Source organism: Melozone crissalis, unplaced genomic scaffold, assembly GCF_028551555.1.
Source record: "Melozone crissalis strain CALT ecotype California unplaced genomic scaffold, PUWL_Pcris_2 ptg000004l_1, whole genome shotgun sequence".
Classification (NCBI taxonomy): domain Eukaryota; kingdom Metazoa; phylum Chordata; class Aves; order Passeriformes; family Passerellidae; genus Melozone; species Melozone crissalis.
The window spans coordinates 28,901,518-28,923,596 of NW_026535782.1; the positions used below are offsets into that span (position 1 = coordinate 28,901,518).

General features: G+C 40.8%; 1 protein-coding gene across 9 annotated transcripts in view; it reads right to left on the reverse strand.

Annotated features, from left to right (window-relative positions):
* Positions 1-17,608: 17,608 nt before the first annotated feature.
* Positions 17,609-22,079, reverse strand: part of KCNC2 (potassium voltage-gated channel subfamily C member 2) — a 100,122-nt gene continuing 95,651 nt past the window's right edge. For 3 of the 9 annotated variants that reach the window (XM_054279323.1, XM_054279306.1, XM_054279267.1), the window contains one exon: positions 17,609-18,736. In XM_054279323.1, coding sequence (XP_054135298.1) covers positions 18,627-18,736 — 110 coding nt within the window. In that variant the 3' untranslated portion in view covers positions 17,609-18,626. Of the gene's footprint in view, positions 20,682-22,079 lie in introns of all 9 variants that reach the window. The other 6 variants (XM_054279333.1, XM_054279316.1, XM_054279277.1 and 3 more) reach the window with 3 other exon arrangements.

Consider the following 22,079-nt stretch of genomic DNA (forward strand, 5'->3'; position numbering starts at 1 on the left):
CAGCTCCACAGTCTTGGCTTAGTCAGGCCCACCCCAGGACTGACAGCCCTCACCCCTGTGATACAGCACCACTTGGCCCTTGGCAGGTACCAGCTTTGGTCTTGACCCCAGCATGTCAGGACACTTTGTAGATGGGCACAGGCTCAAAATAAAGATTAAAGTCTGGCAATTAGCTACAAGCCCTAAGAGCTGAGCTCCTGTGCCTGCAGAGCTGTGGCTGGTACCCCTGCCTGGCTGCAGTGCTGGACCCGCGGAGCTCTGAGTCAGCCTGTGCAGCTCCCAGGTGTGCATTTATCCTTAGGCTACCCCACGGCCAGGGGACACTGCAGCAAATCCCCAGGTGAGGGATCCTGCAGTGACAACACAGATCACTCCATACACACGCCCTGGAGAGAGCAGGGCTTTGTTAGGACATCACCAGCATCCCTCTTACAGACAGCAGTGCACGCTCTCATGCACACACAGCCACTGCCAGGCTGCACCAGGCATTCTCACCATGTAAAATGGTTCCTAAAGCTTCTTTGGTCCCTTCCCAGCACTACCTATTTGCTCCCACAGAGAGGAGGCTTAATAGCCCAGTTACCACCTGGAGAGGATAACAGCTGTGCCACGGGACATGCAGAGCCAGTGGGACTCTTTTCAGAAGCTGAGAAACAGGGGGAAATGAAGCCAAGAAACAAGCACAATGCCACACACTGTCATTTCCCTTTGCAGAAATCTAAGGAGCTATAGGGAATTGTAGATTTTAGAAATGGCTATCTCTTTTCAGGAGCACAGGATATTTTGCTGCTGATGTAAATATTCCATTTATGACTGTAATTCTTGATATCCAGCTCCTGTGTGTTGTTCAAAAGACACCCCTCAGACTACTTCCTCAGGCAGTCAGTAAAATAGTAAAATCCCACAAGTCACAATTTGCTACAGAAGCACAGACACTATGAGCTATACAGCAGCTGGAAGGAGTCCATAAAATACATCAAAGCATCCCTTTTGAAGTTCTTTGAGAACATGAATGGCAAGCTAGTGCTGAACAACTTTGCATCCAACCATGGCAAATGTGAGATTGCTTTACTTGAAAGGAACAATCTAGCCAAATTTTCTTTCAAACCTCTGAAAAGAAAAAAAAAATTTCATGTGAGTAAGCATTTCAGAAGAATGAGTCTGAGCCAAATGATCATCATTCTGACATTCATAAAACTCACTTTATTAAAGACATCAGCACATATTACAATACTAATGCAGTTATAAGGACTGGGGAACAGACTAAGCCCAACATCTCCCAGCAAGTCAGAAGCAATCCTGGGAAGACAACTCAAGCACTCTTAACTTGCAGGTTTCTTGTGTATCAGGCTACATCTCCCCTTTTAAAGAGCTGTGTTGCCATCTCTGCACTATATATGTGCACTGGGTGTCACAAAGCAGGCTGCAAGCCTCAGAAACCAAGGAGAGGAGAGAAAAGCAGTTTGCACCCTAAGAGTCTGATTGCTTTCTGTAGAGGTGAGCCCATCAAAGGCAACCAGGTTATATCCACCTGCAGGACAGACACCTTCCAGGCCCCATCCTCATCAGGTCTGTGCAAACTGAGCCAAGATCTCGTCTGAGACCAAGGCATCGTGAACAGACAGGAAGTCAAACTAAGAAGGAAAGAAAGAAGGGAAAAATACTACCAGTAAGGTAATAGTGCATTTACCACAGTGGACTGTGAATGGGTATACAGAAAAGCAGGTCTTGGGCAACAGATATTTGATGAGTATGGAATACAGAGTAAATTTTAAGAGGCTGTATTCCACTAACACGGTTAAATTCAGAATGGCACTCTGAACAAGGTAGAGAAAGCACAGCACCAGCTCTTCCTTAGCTGCTGTAAAAACATTTCTAAGGAAAGAGATGAATCAGTGATCACAGCAGCAAGCCTGATACCCTGTGAGTTTCCCTTATGACTGTCTGAGAGTTCCATGCTTTCCATGCCTGTGAATCCCTTGTGCCCAGCCAGCCATTCCCCAAAATAGGCCAGCCTGATCACCTCTTTTCTCCAAGCTAAATTTCTGTTCATGAAAGCCAGCTGTCGCTCAGGTGTTCCTATTAAATTTGCAGTTCAAAATGGTATGAGTTTTTAAAAAATTTACTAATGTTCTATTTGTGGGAAATAGCTCTATGATATTCTAAGGAGTTGTATTTTAGTTTATAAATATTTGATTAATGCAGCTTCCGAAATATTACCTTATCAGCTTTTTCTCTATGATACACACCCTTAAGATCAAAATTTATAGATAGTGCAATGTCTTTCTTTAGAGAGCACAATGTGGGGGCAAGGAAGCTCAGGAAAGTCTGAAAGGATGGATACTCAACGACATGGGTGACCCACTTCCATGTGCACAGAGGCAATTTATGGGCCTCAAGATTTGACAATGGTACCTCCATCCACAAACCTGAGCACATGAAGCCCTCATTGCAAAACTGGGGAAGGGTTGCAGCCTCCCAGTTGCTGCTCTGCCAAAGACAAAGAAAGCAGCTGGCACACCCGAGGCAGCTGTGCAGGAAGCTGTACAGACTTACTTCTGGTAGTGCTGGAAAACAAGACCCCTTTGGGATTAGGCAATATTAAGTGATGACTTGGAGGCTCTGGGTGTTGGATGTAAGTGCTGATGGAGGAGGGGCCAAGTCAGGTGAGTACCTAAGTCCTTTCAGGCCCCTGAGACTGGTGAGACCAGAAATGTGGTGAGACCAGAAATGTGGTGAGACCACCACCCTGAGGTGGTGGGTTTCATAAACTGTGGATAAAGGTATGAGATTTCCCAAAGAAAAATTTTGTTGGACAAAACCTTACATATAATTATGTTAATGAATAACCCAAAGATGTAGAGTCTCCAGAGCCATTCAATATTTAATGCTTCTATTTTCAGGTTAATTTATGCTGGTTGTTTGGGATTTTGTTCCTGCTCTCTGACTATCACTAAGCAGAGGTAACAGTTGCATTTGAAAGACAGATTCAGTTTGAAGCTGCCAGAATTTTCCTGAACTGGTTAAAGATTTCCAGCAGATATTTGTGAATGATCAGAAGGAGCTGAGTCACCTTACTGAAGAATTAGAAAAGAAAATAATCTTTAAGCAGTTTCTCACAGAAATACCTTACAAGATCTTTATCTCCTCAAAGGGCATTACTTTGAAATCTGGATTTTGATCATAAAGGTGATTCACTAAGACACTCAAAGACATGGTTTAAGCACATCTGAAATCAATGGATCTTGCATAAGTGCATTCATTCAAGTGTGCCTACCTACTCTGCTAGGAAGGGATCATTTCTCAGCATGAAGGTTTAGATACTAGCCCTGACATTCATCTCGGTGGTCTGCAGGCATGACCAAGAGTTTCTGGCAGAAACATGCACAGTGAAAAGCACTTACACATTCCATCTTAGAAGAAGGTTGCCTTATATTGGAGAGAGTTAAATGATGGATATGCCAAAACTTTACAAAAAAAAGGATAAAGCAGACAGCTTCCAGATTGGCTGCAAAAAACTGATAAACAACCTGGGGTCAGGACTACTGTGAAGAAAAAAAATCCATGGTGGAAAAATGCAGAGGTTAAAAGAATAAAATTCTGGTGCCCTCACTAGAGTGTGTGTCACCCAGGAAGGATGCCAAAGACTAAATATTAGAGAAGTGAGGGATTTGGGGCTAATTTCCCTGCTCAGATTGCCAGCATTAAGAGCAATTACAAGGCAGAGGCTTTAAGTCGACTTGGGATGAAAATCTAAGCAACAGTTCCAGAAGCTGAAGAAGTCCTGAAGTTTAGTGACAGCAGCATACAATGACAATGACACAGTAAGTGATAGTGAGAGGCTGTAGAAATTCTGTCAGGTGCTGGAGAACACGTCATTGCATTATGCCAGTCTCCTGAACAGGCTACTCAACCCATGTTGACTGATTTCATTAGATCTTGCAAATGTCAGATAGAGCTTTAAACACCAGGGTGTGCTTTGTAGATAAACTCTCAGCTTTCCATGGTCAACTGGACAACTTTTACAACACTGTGAAGAAAACTGGAGATCAGAATGTTACTGGATACTTAAACATACAGATAATGAAGACCTTTGCAAATCATGTTAAAAATACTGGGGCACTTCCTAGCAGAGTAGTATTACCAGGAAATGACTGAAGCATTCCCACTTCCAAAGGGCATTACTGACTCCTGCACTTCCAGACAGGGAAGAGTTCAAAGTGCAAGAGGGGCCCAGAGGTCACAGATACCTGTACTTCAAGTGCAGCAAACAAGGACCAGCACAAGATTCTGTACTGCCTGATGAAAACTGAGCCAGAGCTCAGATAAAAATGATGAGGCTTGGCAGGACGAAACGGAAGCAATTAGCATCCTTATTGCATCCTTAATGCCACCTGGGCTGTGTTCTCAGCCCCTTGCACCAGGGAGAGGCAGAGTTCTCAGTAGTGGAATTTCTTTAATTTTTTTCTAGTAACAGTCCATCTTTTCTAAACACTTACAGAAAAAAACCCCAAAACATTCAGAAGGCTCTGTGAGGGTCATTCAGGGATTGAAAAATTTCAGAGGAGAACCAGACACATTTTAGATTGACCTCAGTTGACCTCAGATGAACTGTGGCATTATGGAATGTCTAAAGGTTTCTCAGTGTAGCAAAATACAAGACAAGACAAGTGAAATAACCCATATTGGTGGTACAGAGAAGGCAAAAGCTTGCTGCCTGAAGCAAAGTAAGCATCAATTTGTTTAATCTGGTGGAAAAAATTGTTTCTTATTTATAAATATTTTTCTAAACTAGCAGACACTCCTTTCTAGTCTGAACACATGCTTTGACATATTTTGCATGAGTCATCACATATTTTGTAATGCATTTATTAGAATCATACCCATGAGCATTTTTGAATCGACAAACACTTTTGTCATTGAATATTACTGGAACCTCTGTTTAATTTGAGTGAAACCCATCTCTGCACAGACTATGATATAAATTCAATGCACTATTTTAATTATCACAAAAGAACAAGCCAGGTTTAGGATTGTGAGTATTTACTGCACTGGCCTTTGATGGAAAAAGTTGTGTACATACATGACTGTAGAAAAACAAACTTTCAATTCCCACTTAGTAATTTTTGTTACAGAAATGCAAGTCCAGTAAGGGATATGATTGTTATAAGCAATCAAAGATGACCACAGACAGATGAAACATGGATCACTCACAGTCATCATGGACTCTACACTCACAATAAGCCATATTCAGATATGCTTTCATATGTTAGATGGTATTCCCAAATTCTATCAATATGGACATTTTTGGAGGAGGAGTAATCTTACAAGAAGAGAAGAAAAATAATAATGTCCAGAACGTATGCCTAAGTTTTAATTCAAAGACTTTAAATACACTAAAAGAATATAATTTTTTTCCCCCAGATCCATTCCCGGAAATCATTTTCTGTATCTACCTATATCATCAAAAGCAGTAAAAAAAGACTAAACTTTCTAGTTTAGTCCTGAATTATTACATTGCCATTTATTCCTTTACTGTTTTTCACTTTCAGAGTTGGGCAGATAATCTAGATTTCCTTTCATAGTTAGATTTCTAGGACATTAATCTTTTCAGGGGCAGACTTTGGATGAATGGATTGCAGTAAAAATTTTAGACTCAGCATGTTATTTTTCTCTTGCATTTTTCCTGGTCTGCACAAAGACACCTTAATACTTTAAAAATGCCTACTCTTGGCACACTACATATTAACCAGTGGCTTCTAATGTCTTTACATGATGGCATTCACCAAGGCTTTTTCCATTAATTCAATTATTCTTAATCTTAAGGTTCAATCTTCCATTATAATGAATAGATAGTTATTTCATCTTGCATTAGTACTCTTCATCCTTGTGCAATTTCAAAAGACAATTTCACAGGATCACTCTGGTTTGAAAATATGAAGGCAGATGCCATTTTGATGCTTTTTTGAGAAAAGGAACAAAAATATGCTTGAGGCCAATCTGCAAACCAGTGTGCACTTTCATGTGAGTTTTCTGGAAAAGTCATATTTCTAAACTTATCTTGCTGCTGGTGAGGCATACATGAAATGTGGGCAGAAGCTCAAAGGCTGCATGTAAAGCAATATGGAGCATTCGCAGCCCATCACTCTGACTGATTCTATCAAAACCATTTATATCCTTCCTCTGGTGGCCCAGAGAGCTACATTTGTAAGTGTCTTACATGCTGAGAGGCAGAGTGAGACATAAAACCACATAAACTGAAGAAAGATTATTGTCCTTGTACTTCCCCTTTTTCTTATTTCTTAGTTTTTCCTTCTGCAATTCAACTTTCCCATGAGCATGATGCAACAGTCTGGGTCTTCTCACACCTGCAGTTAGAGGCCAAAGAAGGAAAGGAACCTTGGGCATCCCACGTCAAAGGCAGGGATTGACCTTAATCTGATGTGTGTTGCAAGTGGCCTCCAAGTTTTCTAGTCAGTGCCAAATCTCTCCACTGGCCAGGAGTCACCAGGTTTCTCCTTCATCAAACTGCAAATGAACTCTTCCTGTAGTAAATTTACATTACATAATCTTCATAAAGTTATGAGAACAAGCTGCACTGAGATTTGAGTAAGATCAACAGAAAAGCAAATATTTCTAAACTTTTTCACAGGTCCCCAGATAGAAGGCTGGGGTTTACCTTTTTCTCTTTTGACCCCAGACAACACTGACAGGTTTGTTAACATTATTCCATGGTAACAACTCCACCTATGGTTGATATGGAGTTTTTCTTCTGTCCTGTCAAGTGCTCCCCTCATCTTTCACCCCTCCTGTCACTGAGCAGTGGGCACACACTGTGTCCTCTCATGGTTCTCATACCCCTTTCATCTGCAAATTCCATTTCTTAGTTTAAAACCGTGCTCCCAGTCCTACTTGGCAGGAAGAAATATCTTCCCTAAAATGAGATTTGCTATGATATGAATAGAAGAAAATAAGATAAATTATGTATTCATGTCAATTAGGAGTGTTTGAATAGTCTTTGTTCCATTTGGGTTAGGCTGAATATTTTAATGACTACTGGGGTGTTCTTGTGAACATGAACATGTTTGTGTGTGTCACACATTTGCAGCAGAATAACTTCTCCCTCTGCAGCATTCATTGTCCTCTCAGATCCATCCTGCTTGGAGGGTCAGTGTGACAAGTGACATTTAACCTGTGCATGCTGAAACAGGACTGATGTGCTGTTCCTCTTCAGAATGTGAACGTGTTTGCAAAGGCTACTATGTCAGAAGCAGCTCACCTAGAAACTAAAGCAAATTCAGCAAATTTTTTTTAAGGACAGCTGAAGATGGTCTCAATGTAAAGGACTAATAGATATGGAATCTGAAAGTAACTTTGTTGAAACAGAAATTTGACAAAGACTTTTTACACAAGGTACTTCTTTCAGCTTTCCATCGTAACTTGTTAACATTTGTTCATGGTGATACCACCTTACAACGGCATTCATTAAGTGTTTGATACAAAAGGGGGGAAGCCAAAAGGCTAAGAACCCTTAACTCTAAACAGGACCCACACAACACAACTGCTGCCATAATCTCTTTATTATTGTGCAGTAAAAACATTATGCTTTCACTTCTCCACATGCTAGAAGTACAAAGTTAGTTCTAGAGAAAACCGTATGTATCCAACATATAGCAGTCTCTGCACTCCACAAGAGAAAATCATATTTTGATAGTGTTAAAAAAAAGTTTAAAAAAATTTCTAGTTTTTATTGAGATGGGAAAAAATTAACCCAGTGCAATCAAGATCACAAAAACACAGTATCAGTCATTTGAGATTATTATTTAAGAGATTTACTTTTGTTATTAGTTTAGTTTTATTGTTTGTAAACCGTAAACATGAATTTTTTTGATTAATGACTAAGAAAACAAAAAGTAAGGAAGTGCACTAATGGACATCCATTAAACTATATGAATTTTTCCAAAGTATTTTTTTTTTCTGTGATTTCCTTGACAACATTATTTTAGGACAACTATTATATTAAAGATGTGTTCTAAAGATATACAGTACTCCTTTGTAAGTATAACTTTTCATCTTTGTTACTTTTTTAATCAATCCTTGTTCCTTTATCTCCAGGAAAAAAGTAAAAAGAGAATGCTGGCAAATAAATTTGTAATCCAAGTCCACAGACAAGGGCTTAAGTGCCCATACACTGAAGGAAAGGAGCCTGGGGGATGCTGCTCAAGAGACAGCATGTGTGGATGCTGCCCAACAGACAGCGTGATGAGAGCATATCCTGACCACCAAACTCCTTTCCCCAGAGGTGAAAGCCAGCCTGCCACAGCTTTGCTGGCTCGAGGCACAAACCCACATTCAAGCTTCCAGACAGAGTTGTGTCTTCTCAGGAAAGCTGCCTGCTTTCCAGGCAGCTCTGCAGGATGTGATGGCAACCAGTGGCACAACAGACCAGCCCAGATAGCTCTAAAAATTCAGTGCTGAGCTCTGAAACATGCAGTCCATCTGCACACAAATTGCTCACTGCAAGCACACACAAGCATTACCTGCAGGGGGAGGAGAGGATGATAACACAGACTTGGGGTTTTTTCCCTGTTAGTATAGCATGACTGGGAATTAGTGGTCTCTCTCAGTGCCTCAGCACCCACAGGCCCTGTGCAGATTTCTCACCTGCAGCTCAGTGTGTGGAGCCTCAGAGAGGTTATCAGGCACCCTTCCCAGTTATCAGCCACCCTTCCCAGTCATCAGCCACCTCCTGAGCCACCTGTGACCAAAGAGATGAGCTGCTTCTTCACAGCACAGGTGCCTACAAGGAAGGGCTTTTTCCAAGGCTGAGAGTAATGTCCCAGCTTCCCCCTGCAGAGAACCTTACACACAAAGCCCCTTTCAAAAGCTCCTGGGATCCTTCCTTGAGTATTTAGCAACGTCTGCTGTCCATGAAGCTCCAGCATGCCAGTGAAAGGATAGCATTCTCCTTTAGTTTTGCTTAGAATCCTTTGTGGGGGGAAGGTGGTCATTTGTATTATTTTGTATTGTAACTTACTTGATGCTATGTAAAATTTATTCAGAAACACTGGTGGCTTTGTAATCCAATGAGGGTAAAGACCACATGCAGTTGTGTGAAGCCAGTACTTGCATTTCAATATCAGCTGCTGTGCTTTTGATGTCTTCTTAAAACTGCCTTAAGTTAGTCTTGAAAGAGAAAATAGTGTTGCAAGAAAAGGAAAAAAAATTTCATTTTCTATGTATATGCTAAATTCAATAATTAAGCCTAATTGGATGTAAAAACATCCAAGAAAAACAAACAAGCCCTCTTATCACCTTAAACGCAACCATAAGCAGTTCTAGGAGTATGTGTAAATTGGAAAAACTCATGAGATAAAGAGAGTTTAATAAGTAAAATTAAAACTAACAAAATAGAAAGACAAAGCCAAGAAAAAATGTCATGGAAAAAAACCCCAAAATGTTGCTCATCACCAGCTGATCAATGCTGACAGACTCCAAGTAACAGCAGCCCTGGAGAGTTCCCTCCCTCACAAGCTTTTACAGCTGAGCATCATGTCATATGGTAGTCTTGGACATTCCTTTGGTCAGTTGGGATCAGCTGTCCCAGCTGTGTCCCCCCACAGCTTTTTGTGCACATTCATCCTGGTCACTGGCAAGGGAGCTGGGAAGCAGAAATGGCCTTGAATCCTGTGTCAGCACTGTTCAGCAAGGGCTAAAACGTGGGTGTATTATCAACACTGGTTTTTTTGAAGATCCAAAAAATATGCCACATGAGCTGCTATGAAGAAAATTTACACAATCCCTTAAGCAAAATGCATAATGACAACTGCATCTCTGACAACTAGGCCTCTAGAGTCCACACCAAGCCCACAGAGCCATCAGACAAACCTTGGCCACACCACGTTGGGCTGGTTCTGCTGACAAACATATTGGCACCACCTTCATTGTGACAATGCAGTACATAGAGCACCAGGAAGAAAACTGCATTAGGATCAGACATGCAGAGTCGTCTCTCAGTTTCCAGCTGCTGGGGATGCATGGGGGACAAGACGGCTCAGGAAGAAGATAAGCTGGTGGCTGTAGTGATGTCTAGCAAAGGAGGATCTTATAACTAGAGCACCCAGGGAGCAAATGCTTTTCTGTGCATGCATCCTGGGGGATGCTCTGTCCCTCAGTGTGTAGGAGCCAAGCCAAGCCCTAAAAGAGAAAACAAGGGGACTGGGGAGGAGCGAGGTGGAACATTGTGGCAAAGGGGCCAATGTCTCTGGCTGTGAGCAGGAGAGGACATGCAGTAGTGATGCTGCACCCCACCAAGGTGTCCCATACTTGTGCCCAGGCCCTGGCACAGCTCTCCCCACTGACCTGCCCCTCTGCAGTGTCTGCCTCCCTGTACAGCACAGCTCATCCCTCCAGCCCACTCACTCCCTAAGCCCCAGCTTAGGAGGACCAACAAGATTTGGCCACTGAGACTGATTTGGGGTAGACTGTTTCAAGCCCTCACAGCACAGTCTCCATCCAACAGATCCCTGGGGTCTTGGTGCAGACAGCCCAGTGCACAGACACAGGGACCATCCAGTCCACTTTTGTCCTCCTCCCACTGGGACGTGCATAATCCAAATCCATCCACCTACACAGTGGGCAAAAACACGAACTCCTCTATCTCTGAAAATAAAATCACCTACAGCTGAGCTCCCACAGAGAGACTGGAGCAGATCCCCTGCCTCCCACTGCCTTGTGCCACGTGGTACCACTTGCAGCTTATACCAAGCACATGATATTGTTAAACACCGAGATGTGCATGATACAAATATTTCTGTCATGATGTGACTACTCTGCAAAGCCATGGAGGCAAAAAGGAATGAGGAGGGGGCTGTGACGTGTGGCACTGACTGCACAGCTCTGCTTCCCTGCCAGCATCCCAGTGAGTGAAGCCCACCACAAAGGGAGAAAACATCCTTGTGAAACCCTCAGGAGAAGGGGACACAGACACATGCTGCAGCACAGCAGCATGGTGGCTGTCATACAATACTGCTTCTTGGACAGGCAGCATGTTCCATCTGACTCCCTAAAACTTTTGTCAGGAATTTCACAGCTTAATATCAAGCTTTGGATACTCTACACTTACACCACTGCTGGGTCCCAACCAAGGCAACTGGCTGCAGGGCTGAAATCAGATCCAGAACTCAAAAGGGTGTTGGCAGTGCTGCTGGCAGTGCAGCTGGAACACCAGAGCTGTGCCCTGCAGAGGACAGCCACACTGCCCAGTGGGCTGGGCTGGGCTTTGTAGGAAGGCAGTGAATTAAATTCCAGTGCTGCCATAGACAGCTGCTTGCACCTCTCTGCTCTGTGTGCTGAAACTTCTACAGGGAATCCAACCCCTTCCTTTAGCTTAGACATGGCAGTAACAGCCCCACTGAGACAAAGCCATGCCCACAAATTTCCCCAGGGATCCACTGTGAACTACAGACCATGACCTGGAGCATATCTGTTGCTAAGCACATGCCTGCCTGCCCTGCCAGCTGTTACAAAACATCTCATTTGAAAACTTGGATAAGCATATAACATAGTTTGTTTAGTATTTTTAAAAAGACACAGACAATGCAGGAATTATTAAATAAAAAAATTACCTGTTACTGCCTAAAGATTTAAACACAGACAAGTGAAACAGGCTTCCTAGTAATAAGGACAACAGAAGTCTAGAAATTATTCTCTAAAGGGTACTGAGGATTATGGATAAAACTTATTTCAGAGCTTCTGTCTAGGACAAGAATATAAAAACTTTTGTTTAAGTAACTTCTTGTAGCTACCTCTGAGGAATGTTTAATTCCTGACATTAATTTGGCTAATGCACCTATTTTTGTTATATTTATCTTTGGATCTGAAGGAAATTCACTATTACAGTAAGTCTTAAAAAGGACAGAATCATGTCAGTATTTGTCATTATTTTTGATAGCTTATGATATACATTCAGCACTCCAATCATTCTGCTCAGTGCTATCATTGATTAGTAAATGAATAGTTCAGTAAATATGTGGTTGGAAAACCTAATTTCTGAATTTGGTTTCTAAGCAATCATCTCTTTCTGGTTTTTTGGCATGTTCCATTGCAGTGGCTCAGGCACTGGACATATTCCAGTTGCAAACTGCTTTTCATTGACAGCTGTGCTGCTTTTTACACAGCATTTTGTGGTTCCAGAATTTAATGTTCCCAACTGTGGCAGCTATACAAAAGATGTTGCAGAGAACTGCAAATTCATTCCAAGCTGGGCTGGACCTAACTGCGAAAGACAACATCTCCAACAAGTTTTAGATGGCTTAAAAAGAAGTCTCAGTCCTGTGCTCCTCTGTCCTTGTGATTTGGGTCCAAGTTCACTTACCTTTTCTCTTCCCAGCAGTTCTCATGCAGGCTACAGCTGCACTGTAATGAGGAGACAGGCAAAGGAGCCAGGGGGGGAAGTCCTGAATACAGGATGGGCAGCGTTGAAGCTAGGAAAACTGCAGAAGACAGACAGCAGTGAAGCCACATGCAAAGAAAACAAGGGAATAATCTACATAGTGGGTTCAGTAGCCTGCAGAATGAAAAAAATAAAAGCAAACTGGTAATATGAACACTGCTTAAAGCTTCTAACATAGCCAAATGCTCTTCCACTAAGAGTTCTTGAAGTACACCTGGAGCTCACATGACAGGATGGTTTCACCAGGGATTTCCTGCAACACCAAAAAATGAGAAGCAAGTTCAGGAGTCAGTGTGGGAACATGTTCATCCCATGGACACCTGAGCAGGAGCTGCCTCTCAGGCAGGCTCTGGTGGCACACTCCTTTCTCAGAAGAGCCCAAGTGCTGAAAATAAAACTGTTTCTGAGCAGTGGAGGGCAAATGTCCATGCCTTGGCCCTGCACATCTGCAAGAGCAAGCAAAACACTGTGAGAGGCACTGCAGCAGGGCCATGTTACTTCATGTTACAGTCCCTGAATGAGGAGACAGACAGATCTGGATATTTTTCTGTCAACAGACACTCACAAAGATCAATTTATCAATTTGACCCTTAATGAAAGAGGCATCTAAGACAAAGGTAACATCAGTTTCTAGACATGAACCATCCATCTTCTTTATCTCTGGAGAAAAAAGCCCAAGCAGCTTGCCTGGAGTTTGCACAGAGCAGAGATGCTGCCAAAAGTTCTGCAGTTTCAGATGTGTATATGTGGCACTTAAAGCTGGTCTAGCACTGGACTTGGACTTGTTATGTAATCAGTTGGATTCAATTATCTTAAGATCTCTTCCAATCTATTGTATGATTCTATGATGTTGGTGATAAATGTCCTGGAAATGCCCATGCCATAAGCCAGTTGCTTCCCAAGACCTGGTCTTGCTAAGTAAGCCAAGGACAGTTTTGCAATTCATGTTAGAGAGGTTATTTGACACTGGGACCTTGTTCAGATAATGTCCTGTATTGAGGAAACACTTCGGCAATTACAGATGGAGCTATTAAATTTGTGCATGTGTTCTTCTCTGAGCACAGTCCTCATGCTCTTAAGGTCTCTAATTGCTCCATTATTCAGAGGTATAAAGCACAGTTCTCCAAGTTTAAGTAGAGGTTATAAACAGCAGTAACTAAATAAATTTTATTGCTGTGATTTCCAAACAAAACTAAGAGGAGTTTCAGAAATGTAAGAGTTACAGTCAATGTTATGACACTGACATAATAGGGAAAGCTGTGTATTTTTATTTCTATGTGGTCACAGCTTCACGTGGAAGATTTCATAAGAATTTAAGAAAACCATGTTGTTCAGTGCTCCCTCTACCCCCCTTTCCAGTGGTCCAGTTCATAAAAAAACCTTATTTTTTATGCTAGAAAAATGTAAAAATTGCATCTAAACAATGGCATCGTCTGAAGACAATCAGACTGCCAAACTTCATTGCACCAAAAACATTCAAAGGCATGAAGAAAATAAGATTTTCATAAAACCATGGTGCTGCATTTAGTCACAAGCAAGGAAATCCCTGTAAGAAACTGCAAATCCTTTCTATATTTAGCATCAGCTTAATAGGATAATGTGGCTACAGTTTAGTATTCTTCAGATTGATGGAGTTTTGCATTGTTTCTCTAAAAATGCCAGGCTTCTTCAAGAAGTCTGATCTTGCTACTTTTGCAAATAAGCAGTCTTAAGGTCAAGGAGAATAACTTCCACTTTCCTCTTTAGTATTTCATAGTCTTATGCAAGTCTAATACTGCTCTGAGGAGGCCAACACAGAATTTTCTGCTTTTCATGTTTTAAAAAGGTGCCCATACCATTCTCTAAAACAAAGAGTTGTTAAGCTACAGTCATCTTTTACAGCTTCAGTATTTCACAGGGACTATCTCTTTCTGCATAGTACAATTCACATTTACAATCCTATAAGAATCTGAATTACTACATTTGAAAAAGACATCTAAGATCATTGAGTCCAACTGCTAACCCAGCACTGCCTTGCTCACCATATCCACCAGTGCCACATCTACATCTACATCTTTTAAATACCTCCAGGGATGGTGGTGATCCCACCCCTTCCCTGGGAAGCCAGTTCCAATTACAATTTAAAATAGTATTCTCTGATTTGCTCTGGTATCCTATCTCAAAATCCCATTTGGGGAGAAAACTGAGAGCTTCATGTGATAGGAAAATGTAGCAATGCTCTAACCAGATGCAGAACATAAAAGGAACACATCCTAAAAGTTTCAGAATAGTCTAGTTGTGCCCTGGGTTTAAACTGATCTCCAGTCTTCCACCTGCAAATAATACAGGAGATGTTAAATGAAATGCATAACATTTTTGTGCCAAATTTTCAAAAAGTGTCCACCTCCAACTTCATTTTTCAAAAATATGCTAGAATATTGCCATCTGCGAATGTGAAGCTGTGAAAGCATGAATCTGAAATCTGTCAGCTGTTCATCAACATGCTGGTAATAAAAAAAATGCAAGTGACAGAAGGTTGGGTTTTGGGGAGGAGGTTGCAGAGGGTGAGGGAATGGTGCCTATTTTGCCAGAAGGCAATGAGAAGCTGCACCTAGACCAAACTTGGGATGCTTCTGCAGGCTGTGGTGCAGAGCCAGGAGCCTGGCTGGAGAGCATCCCGGCCTTCCCATGGGGACAGCATGCAAAAGATCCCTGTCTCTGGGGCTAGAAATCAGGCACCTCTGCAATTCCAACATGTCCCAGGGATATTCACTGAAGTAGGAGAGAAATGTTTGTAATGGCACACCAGCTAGGTACCCAACACCCAGCACTAACAGCTCAGTATTTGCCCTCAAGCCAACTCTTGGCTTTTAAACCCCACCACTGTTAAAATAAATTTTCTCTTGGGAAATTAAATAAATAAAGTTTATTTCCAAGAGAAAGATAATGTATTATAAAAATTTTAATAATTCTGATAAATTTGACCTGGTAGAAACCTTTCGGCTTTTCTGTAATTTCTTCTCACTCAGTATTCTAAGGCTCTATTATGGAATTGTTCAAGCCATTGCTTGTAATACAGCATATTAATAAATTAATTTTCTTTTTCTAATAGCAGTTTTCCATTCCAATTTCCTTTATCTGACTTCTGCATGGGTTTTTTAGATTATAAAATGCTCTCTTTCATATAGTTCATTCATTCAAGGCTTTTAAAATTCATATTTCACATAACTATGCTGGCAAGTTTACTCACATTAAAATGATCCCTCTTCTCTGTAGTTTTCAGTTACCCATCTGAAGAGATTCCTTAAATTTCCCTCTCTTTTAGAAGCTTTAATTCAATCCAGACCTTTTGTAAGAGAACTTTCATGAATATCAATTTTTTCACACATAAGAAAACCCCCTTATTATACAGGATTATATTCATTATTATTAGCTGCGTGCTTCTTAGCAATTCTGGCACCAGTTTGCAGTATACACCTATAAAAACTCATAATGCAATGTCTCAAAATTTGCTGGAACATTTTTTGAGTGCTGAACGATAACTGCCTTCAAAGTCCAAACATCCCATAATCTGCTCATCTAGAAAATATATCACAGCTTTTGATCTCTGCACAAATCCTGCTGTTGTACTAGCTCATCTTTCAAAAGGATGCTCATTTTTGATATCTTGACTTCACAATTTTAAAAGGCAAATGAGTAACAGCTTCTCCTAAATTGTTTTAGCAGATGCATTGCTTGTAAATTCACAGCTGTTTTCTAGTTTTGACTTCTAACCCTTAAGTAATACTTAAACAAGGATTGAGTAAGTTTTCAGACTCCTAAGTCAAGCCTAGAGATGGCCACAAGCACCCTTTGGTGGGTATTTGGTCCCCAGAATACCGACACAGAATCTTCCTGCTAGCACCAAAACTCTCCTGGTGCAATTTTGCTTCTCATCATTCATCTGCTTTCCTTTAAAAGATGGCCAAAACCAGAAGTGAATGAGAATGTGCAGCCCACTCTTAACATTGTATCTGAGACACTGCAGTACCCTGAAGAGTGAGGTTTAGGTTCAAAGACATCCTCAGCCTGAGAAAGTTAAACCTTGGTGTCCCACCTCTCATAAAAATGCCCTTTCACCCCTTCCTGTGCCCAGACACAGGTGAGGAACAGGAGGGGGCTGGTGGTGAAGGCACCTTTTTCCTCTTAGAATAGTCAGAGTTGGGTTGTAGTTTCAAAACACATGAACAGTTACCAGACTCACCATCAGCTTGTCCTCCAGGTGTGTTTTAAAAGAAAGCATTTAAACATGGGCTTGGTTCTCTAGCAGAAAAATAATACTGATTCCAGGATATTGTGGACTCAAAGTCCAGTGTTGGTGGAGATCCATCCAGGCTCCTTACCATCCAGACAGTAGAAGATGTCAGACACCATGTGGCCATCAGTGTTTTCTACAGTCTTGACCAACAAAATGCACTCCATTGTCTGCATCCCACGTGGGGATCATCCCTGTCCCTGTGTAGCCCTGAGGGAAACCAGACACCTCTCTCTAGGTCTTGGGGCAGACATCACCCTGGGTGACTGGGGCTGGCTGTGAGCCTTGTGCTGTCTGACCACTACACCTCTTCTTCCCTTGGATACTGCTCACAATCACAGCACAGGCAACTCTCAATTCATGGGCAAACAGCACAGTGAGCTTTCCTGACATATCATAGCACATTTTCTAAAATTGAACACCTGTTCTCTGATCCTGTTTTCTGGAACTTCTCTTACATTACAGCACATATGCCAAAATACTGTGTTACAGCCTCTAAGATCATTTGTAGAACTGTACTAGCTACCTCGCTGCTCTCAGACAATCTGCTTGTGTATTTGGGGATTTCTGGTTGCCACAAATACAGTATATTAGAAGCTTTAAGCAACCATTTATCACCTCCTTTTTTTAGGTTTGACTTCACACCAGGATGCAACAAAACTCCCATCAAGACTTAAAATACCCAGCCTGACAGAAACTTTCACATGAGGCACAGGGTCATTAACAACCTGATAAATTTTCAATTGTTGCAGAAGCCGCCTTATGCTAGCATTTGAATCAGCTCCTCAGGCATTCCAGGAGGCTGGATGGAGAACTGGGATGGCCACTACCAGGTAGGGGACCGATACAGCTAAAGAAAGCTCATGAGCCAGTTCAGAAGATATGTTCCAAGTTCCTCCCCAGGTCTTTTGCCTTTTATTCTCCAATTCAGGTATTACATTTCCACTGGTTTCCACCAGGATTGTGCATGCACCTTGACATGTTCACAGAAGTTCCACAATACAGAGTTTCACAACTGGGACAGGTCCCTACAATTGGGACACCAGGGTGACAAAACAGATTCTGGAGAATTTCCCACTGAATAGGATGGAGAGAACATAATTACCACATCGTAGCACTACAATGTCTCATAAACATAGAATAGACTAGATCCATTTGCCACAAAAATCACAGAAAATAACTTATCAAAGAATATATATATTTTATGCAAAATATACATTTGTAGAATATAATTTTAATACAATTTTTATACTTATTGATGTCGGGTTTGCAACACTTTGAATTAAAAAGAAAACCACAAAATATTCTTGCTGCCAGAATTTTATTTCTGATAATACTTATAGTTTGAGGTAACAATGAAAGAAGACTGTGTGCTGTGAACAAAGTCAGTGATGTTTGTCTGCAGTCACATTTTTGTTATCAAAGTGAAAAGTAAACTTAGGACTTGGCATGTACACTACAATTCATAACAATTTAGGTCATGGCAAACTGAGAAAGCAAGGACTTATGCAAACCTATTCTGTTCAAATTTGTGACTTTTGCAATATATGCCATTAGTATGACAGAAGTCAAGACAGATGTAGTTTACATCACTATCATTATTAAGCGTGTGTTTTTGTATGATCCACAGCACAGCTTACTGCAGGAACCAGGAATAATAAACACAGGGGTGGGGGTCTTTGCATGGAACCTTAGCAATGATGACATGAATTCAGCTTTCCTTGATATAGATAAAAACTGATTTTCCATGCACACATGTTTTATTTACACTGACTCATCAACAGTGACTAGTCACCCCTTCCTCTGGCAGCAGTAATTACGAGCGGTCTTTCATCTTCTTTAACAAGCTCTGCTTCGCACGCAAAGTCTCAGTGACCTCCTCAAGGTGTGAGTCGTTTATCAGGGCCCATTCAGCAGCAGCAGTCTCTTTCCAGTACAGTCCTTGGTATGGCTAAATTCCATTGTCCCTTTTTCAGCAGTCAAAAATCCATGATAAATTCTGTACAACACTGTAGTTAATATAACAGCAGCACCAGATATTATATTAATTCATTTGCTAAAAGCTGTTTGCAATTATCTCTCTATTGACAATATTTTTACCAAAAGTAAATCAATGTACATCTCTAAATATCAGAAATGTATACTTTGATAACTACATTATTGTACAGGAATTCTGACATGCAGGTCATGCTATTGGGCTTGGCTATATACAGAAGAACATGTTACATGGTCAACAATAAATTTAATTTCTTTTCCTAACAAAAAAGTAAAACATGACAGTCAGGTATTATTCAACAATTTCAAGGATCACTTAAGAAGATTTCAGTCATTATGGCCTTCTAAAACTCTACAGTTTAAGGGTAATTTTTCCTCACCAGCCCAGAACCTCAAATTTGCCATTGCATTTGTCCTGTTGCATAAACAGAGGTTAGTATTGAATGAAAAAGCCACTAGAGGAGATACAGTTTCAAAATTGTAATGAATGCTGGTTGCTGGGAGGAAGATTGATGCAATAGGCAACCGGTCAGTGCTGAAAAGCCGCTCAAAAAACCTTAGGAGTGCACACGAGTTAGTCTAGATGATACTAACTGCACTTGAAAAATATGTATATTTCTATCTACACATGGATGTATAGTGCATATGAAAAAAAGAGAAAAGGAGAAAAAAGTGTTCTTAGTTCATCTTAAAAGAGGGGGGCATTTTAACAGAATCTCTGTGCTTTATGGAGACAGATGGAGAATACAAGGAGACAGGTTGCAAAACAGACAGACAAACAACACATAGGACAAAGCACCTCAAAAAACATTGACTGAAGAAATTCTTGAAGCCCACTAGCCAGAGGTATAATGCTGGTCAAAAACCCGACTTGAGAACTACTACCCTCTTACAATGGTAAAAAAAAGCCCCCAGTAATTGTTTCAATTTTACTTGGTACTCAGCTTCTGAAAATGTTGAAGAACCCTGGAGTAGAGAAAATACTACAGTACCAAGCAGCACTTGCTAGCTTAAAATTGCAAGTCTGGATGGCGTTTACCTTTCTTGCATGTTTTGTGCCTTCCCCAAGCCATTAAGAAAGAGATCTGGCTTCTGCTTGCGTGTAACCAGTAATGACAACCTCTTTGCAGTTATCTGTGTGCAAACAACCGGAGACATTCAGAACTCTGATACAGCAATCCAGTACCGAAATAAGTTAATCACAAAATAAAGTCGTTTATAAACAAGTAGATAGTTAAAAAATAAAAGAAAAGGTTAAACACAGAAAAACAATCCCACATGCAGACCAGTTTATCAGTGCTTTCATTTCAGCAGGATGGTAACAATGTGAGAACACACATTCAGAGCCCTCTGTGGTCTCCACGATCCGCAACACTGCTTGTCAGGTGATGGAGACAGGATGGTCCATGCAAATGAGCAGACCCTTCAGAGCAGACATCTTCAGAATGGATTAGAGTCACAAGAAATGGAGGTTCAATGGAGTGACTGATAATTACTTGGAAGCACATTATTTTAAGTAAATCTCCCTGAAAATATGCTTATTTATTGAATATATGGACAACAGCATCCACTAACTGTCCTTTTATTGCCACAGGAAAGTAGGACAATATAGTAGATAAAAGGAGAAATGCTACCTGAAGTAATCTTTAAAAGCCAAGACAAAAATCTTCAGGTACCCAAGTGGCTTTTCTTACTACTGACAGTTGTATCATGCAGGATTTAGACCATATTTCTGGAGCCTATGCTTAATGCTACACTTATTTCCAAGATGTGGTAAACAGTATTTGATTTAATGCTATGTAGCCGATTGACGCCATCTGGTTTACAAGATGGAAGGGATGGGAGACCGAGAGCGCCTTAGAGGACAAGGTGAGCTGTAGGGTGATGTTACTGGAGACAGTCGCAGAGCATTGCCTGTCAAGCCAGCTATGTTGTTTAGGCTTCGGGATTTTTCATAGCCTTGTATGAGAAAATGCACAGACATCAGTTGAATTCAGCCAAAAAATAGACAAAGACAAACAGTACAATGTAATGTAATCCAAGGAGCTATCAGGGACTCAGAGGGAATCTGCCTGCAAAAGAACTCAGTGCTGAGACACATTACTACCAAAGGATACTAATAAATAAAATTATTTACAAATTAATGCATCCACTTTTACCCAAAAAAATTAAACAGACCACCACACAAGAGGTCTGACCTGCTCTTCCACATCCCATCTTGCACTTAGTATCACACTGTGGGCTTCAGCAGGGTGTCACAGAGAGCAAGATAAGGGATCCCACCAGGGTGACTGAGCTATCTGGCTAAGCATAATCAAAAACCCATTAAGACAGACTGCAGGAACTGTCAAAATTACATAATGTCTGCTACATTCAATTCCTAATATAGTACAATTTTTTTCTTTAAAATAAATAAACCAGAAACCAGATAAATTTTATACAGTATGTGTAAATCAGTTCTGCAGAGGATTGAATGATAATATAAGAAGCTTTATCTTCAAAAATATTAACTCTTAGGCTTTGCTTCTAATTTTGAAGTCTAATAAGACAGCAGAGCTTGACGTATTTGTAAATGCCTCCTGAATGGCAAACTTAAAACATTGAATTTGTGCTTCTTTTCCAGATGATTTGAACAAAAACAACAGTATTAATTCATATAAGCAAGTAGTAAATTATTAATCATTAAATGAGGCAACCACATAATGCTTCACAATTTGAAGGGAACATTGCACTTGCAGATATTTCTGTTCACATACACTGTGAGCTCTAGCTACCTCCTTTTTGCTAGTGTGGATTGTTTTCACTTTGTAGAGGCTATGCTGTAAACCAAAAAAAAAGCATTGCTTTCACTGAATCACTATCTTCATATTCAAGTATTTTCAGCAACTGCTGAATAACCCCTTTTGTTAGGAAACAGGTCTGCTCGTCAGCCTGAAGATATCAGCAAGGAAATACAACAAAGGTTGAGCCAGGCAGGACCTTGCTCCTGAAGTACGTGGGTACATGCTTCAGTGCAACCATGAGAAGTCTCACTGATTTCAGTGGTACTACTTATTTCCTTGAAGACAAGTATGCATTTAAGCATTTGCCAGGTTAAAATATTCAGGTCAAAATTGCTTATAGGGAAATAATGAGACTTTTTTCCCCAGACAGTACCAATGACAGTAAAGCTAAATACCACATGGAATGTCAGCAATTTTTTTTTCTTTCTGATTGAAACAGTTACTGGCTCAAATTCCAGGTCTCTAGGTAACAGACAGTTAATGGCATCTTTAGGAAAAATCATATCTTAAGCTCTCCCCTTACGACAATTAACATATTTCTTACCCTGAAATCTGCACACTGTGAAACTATACT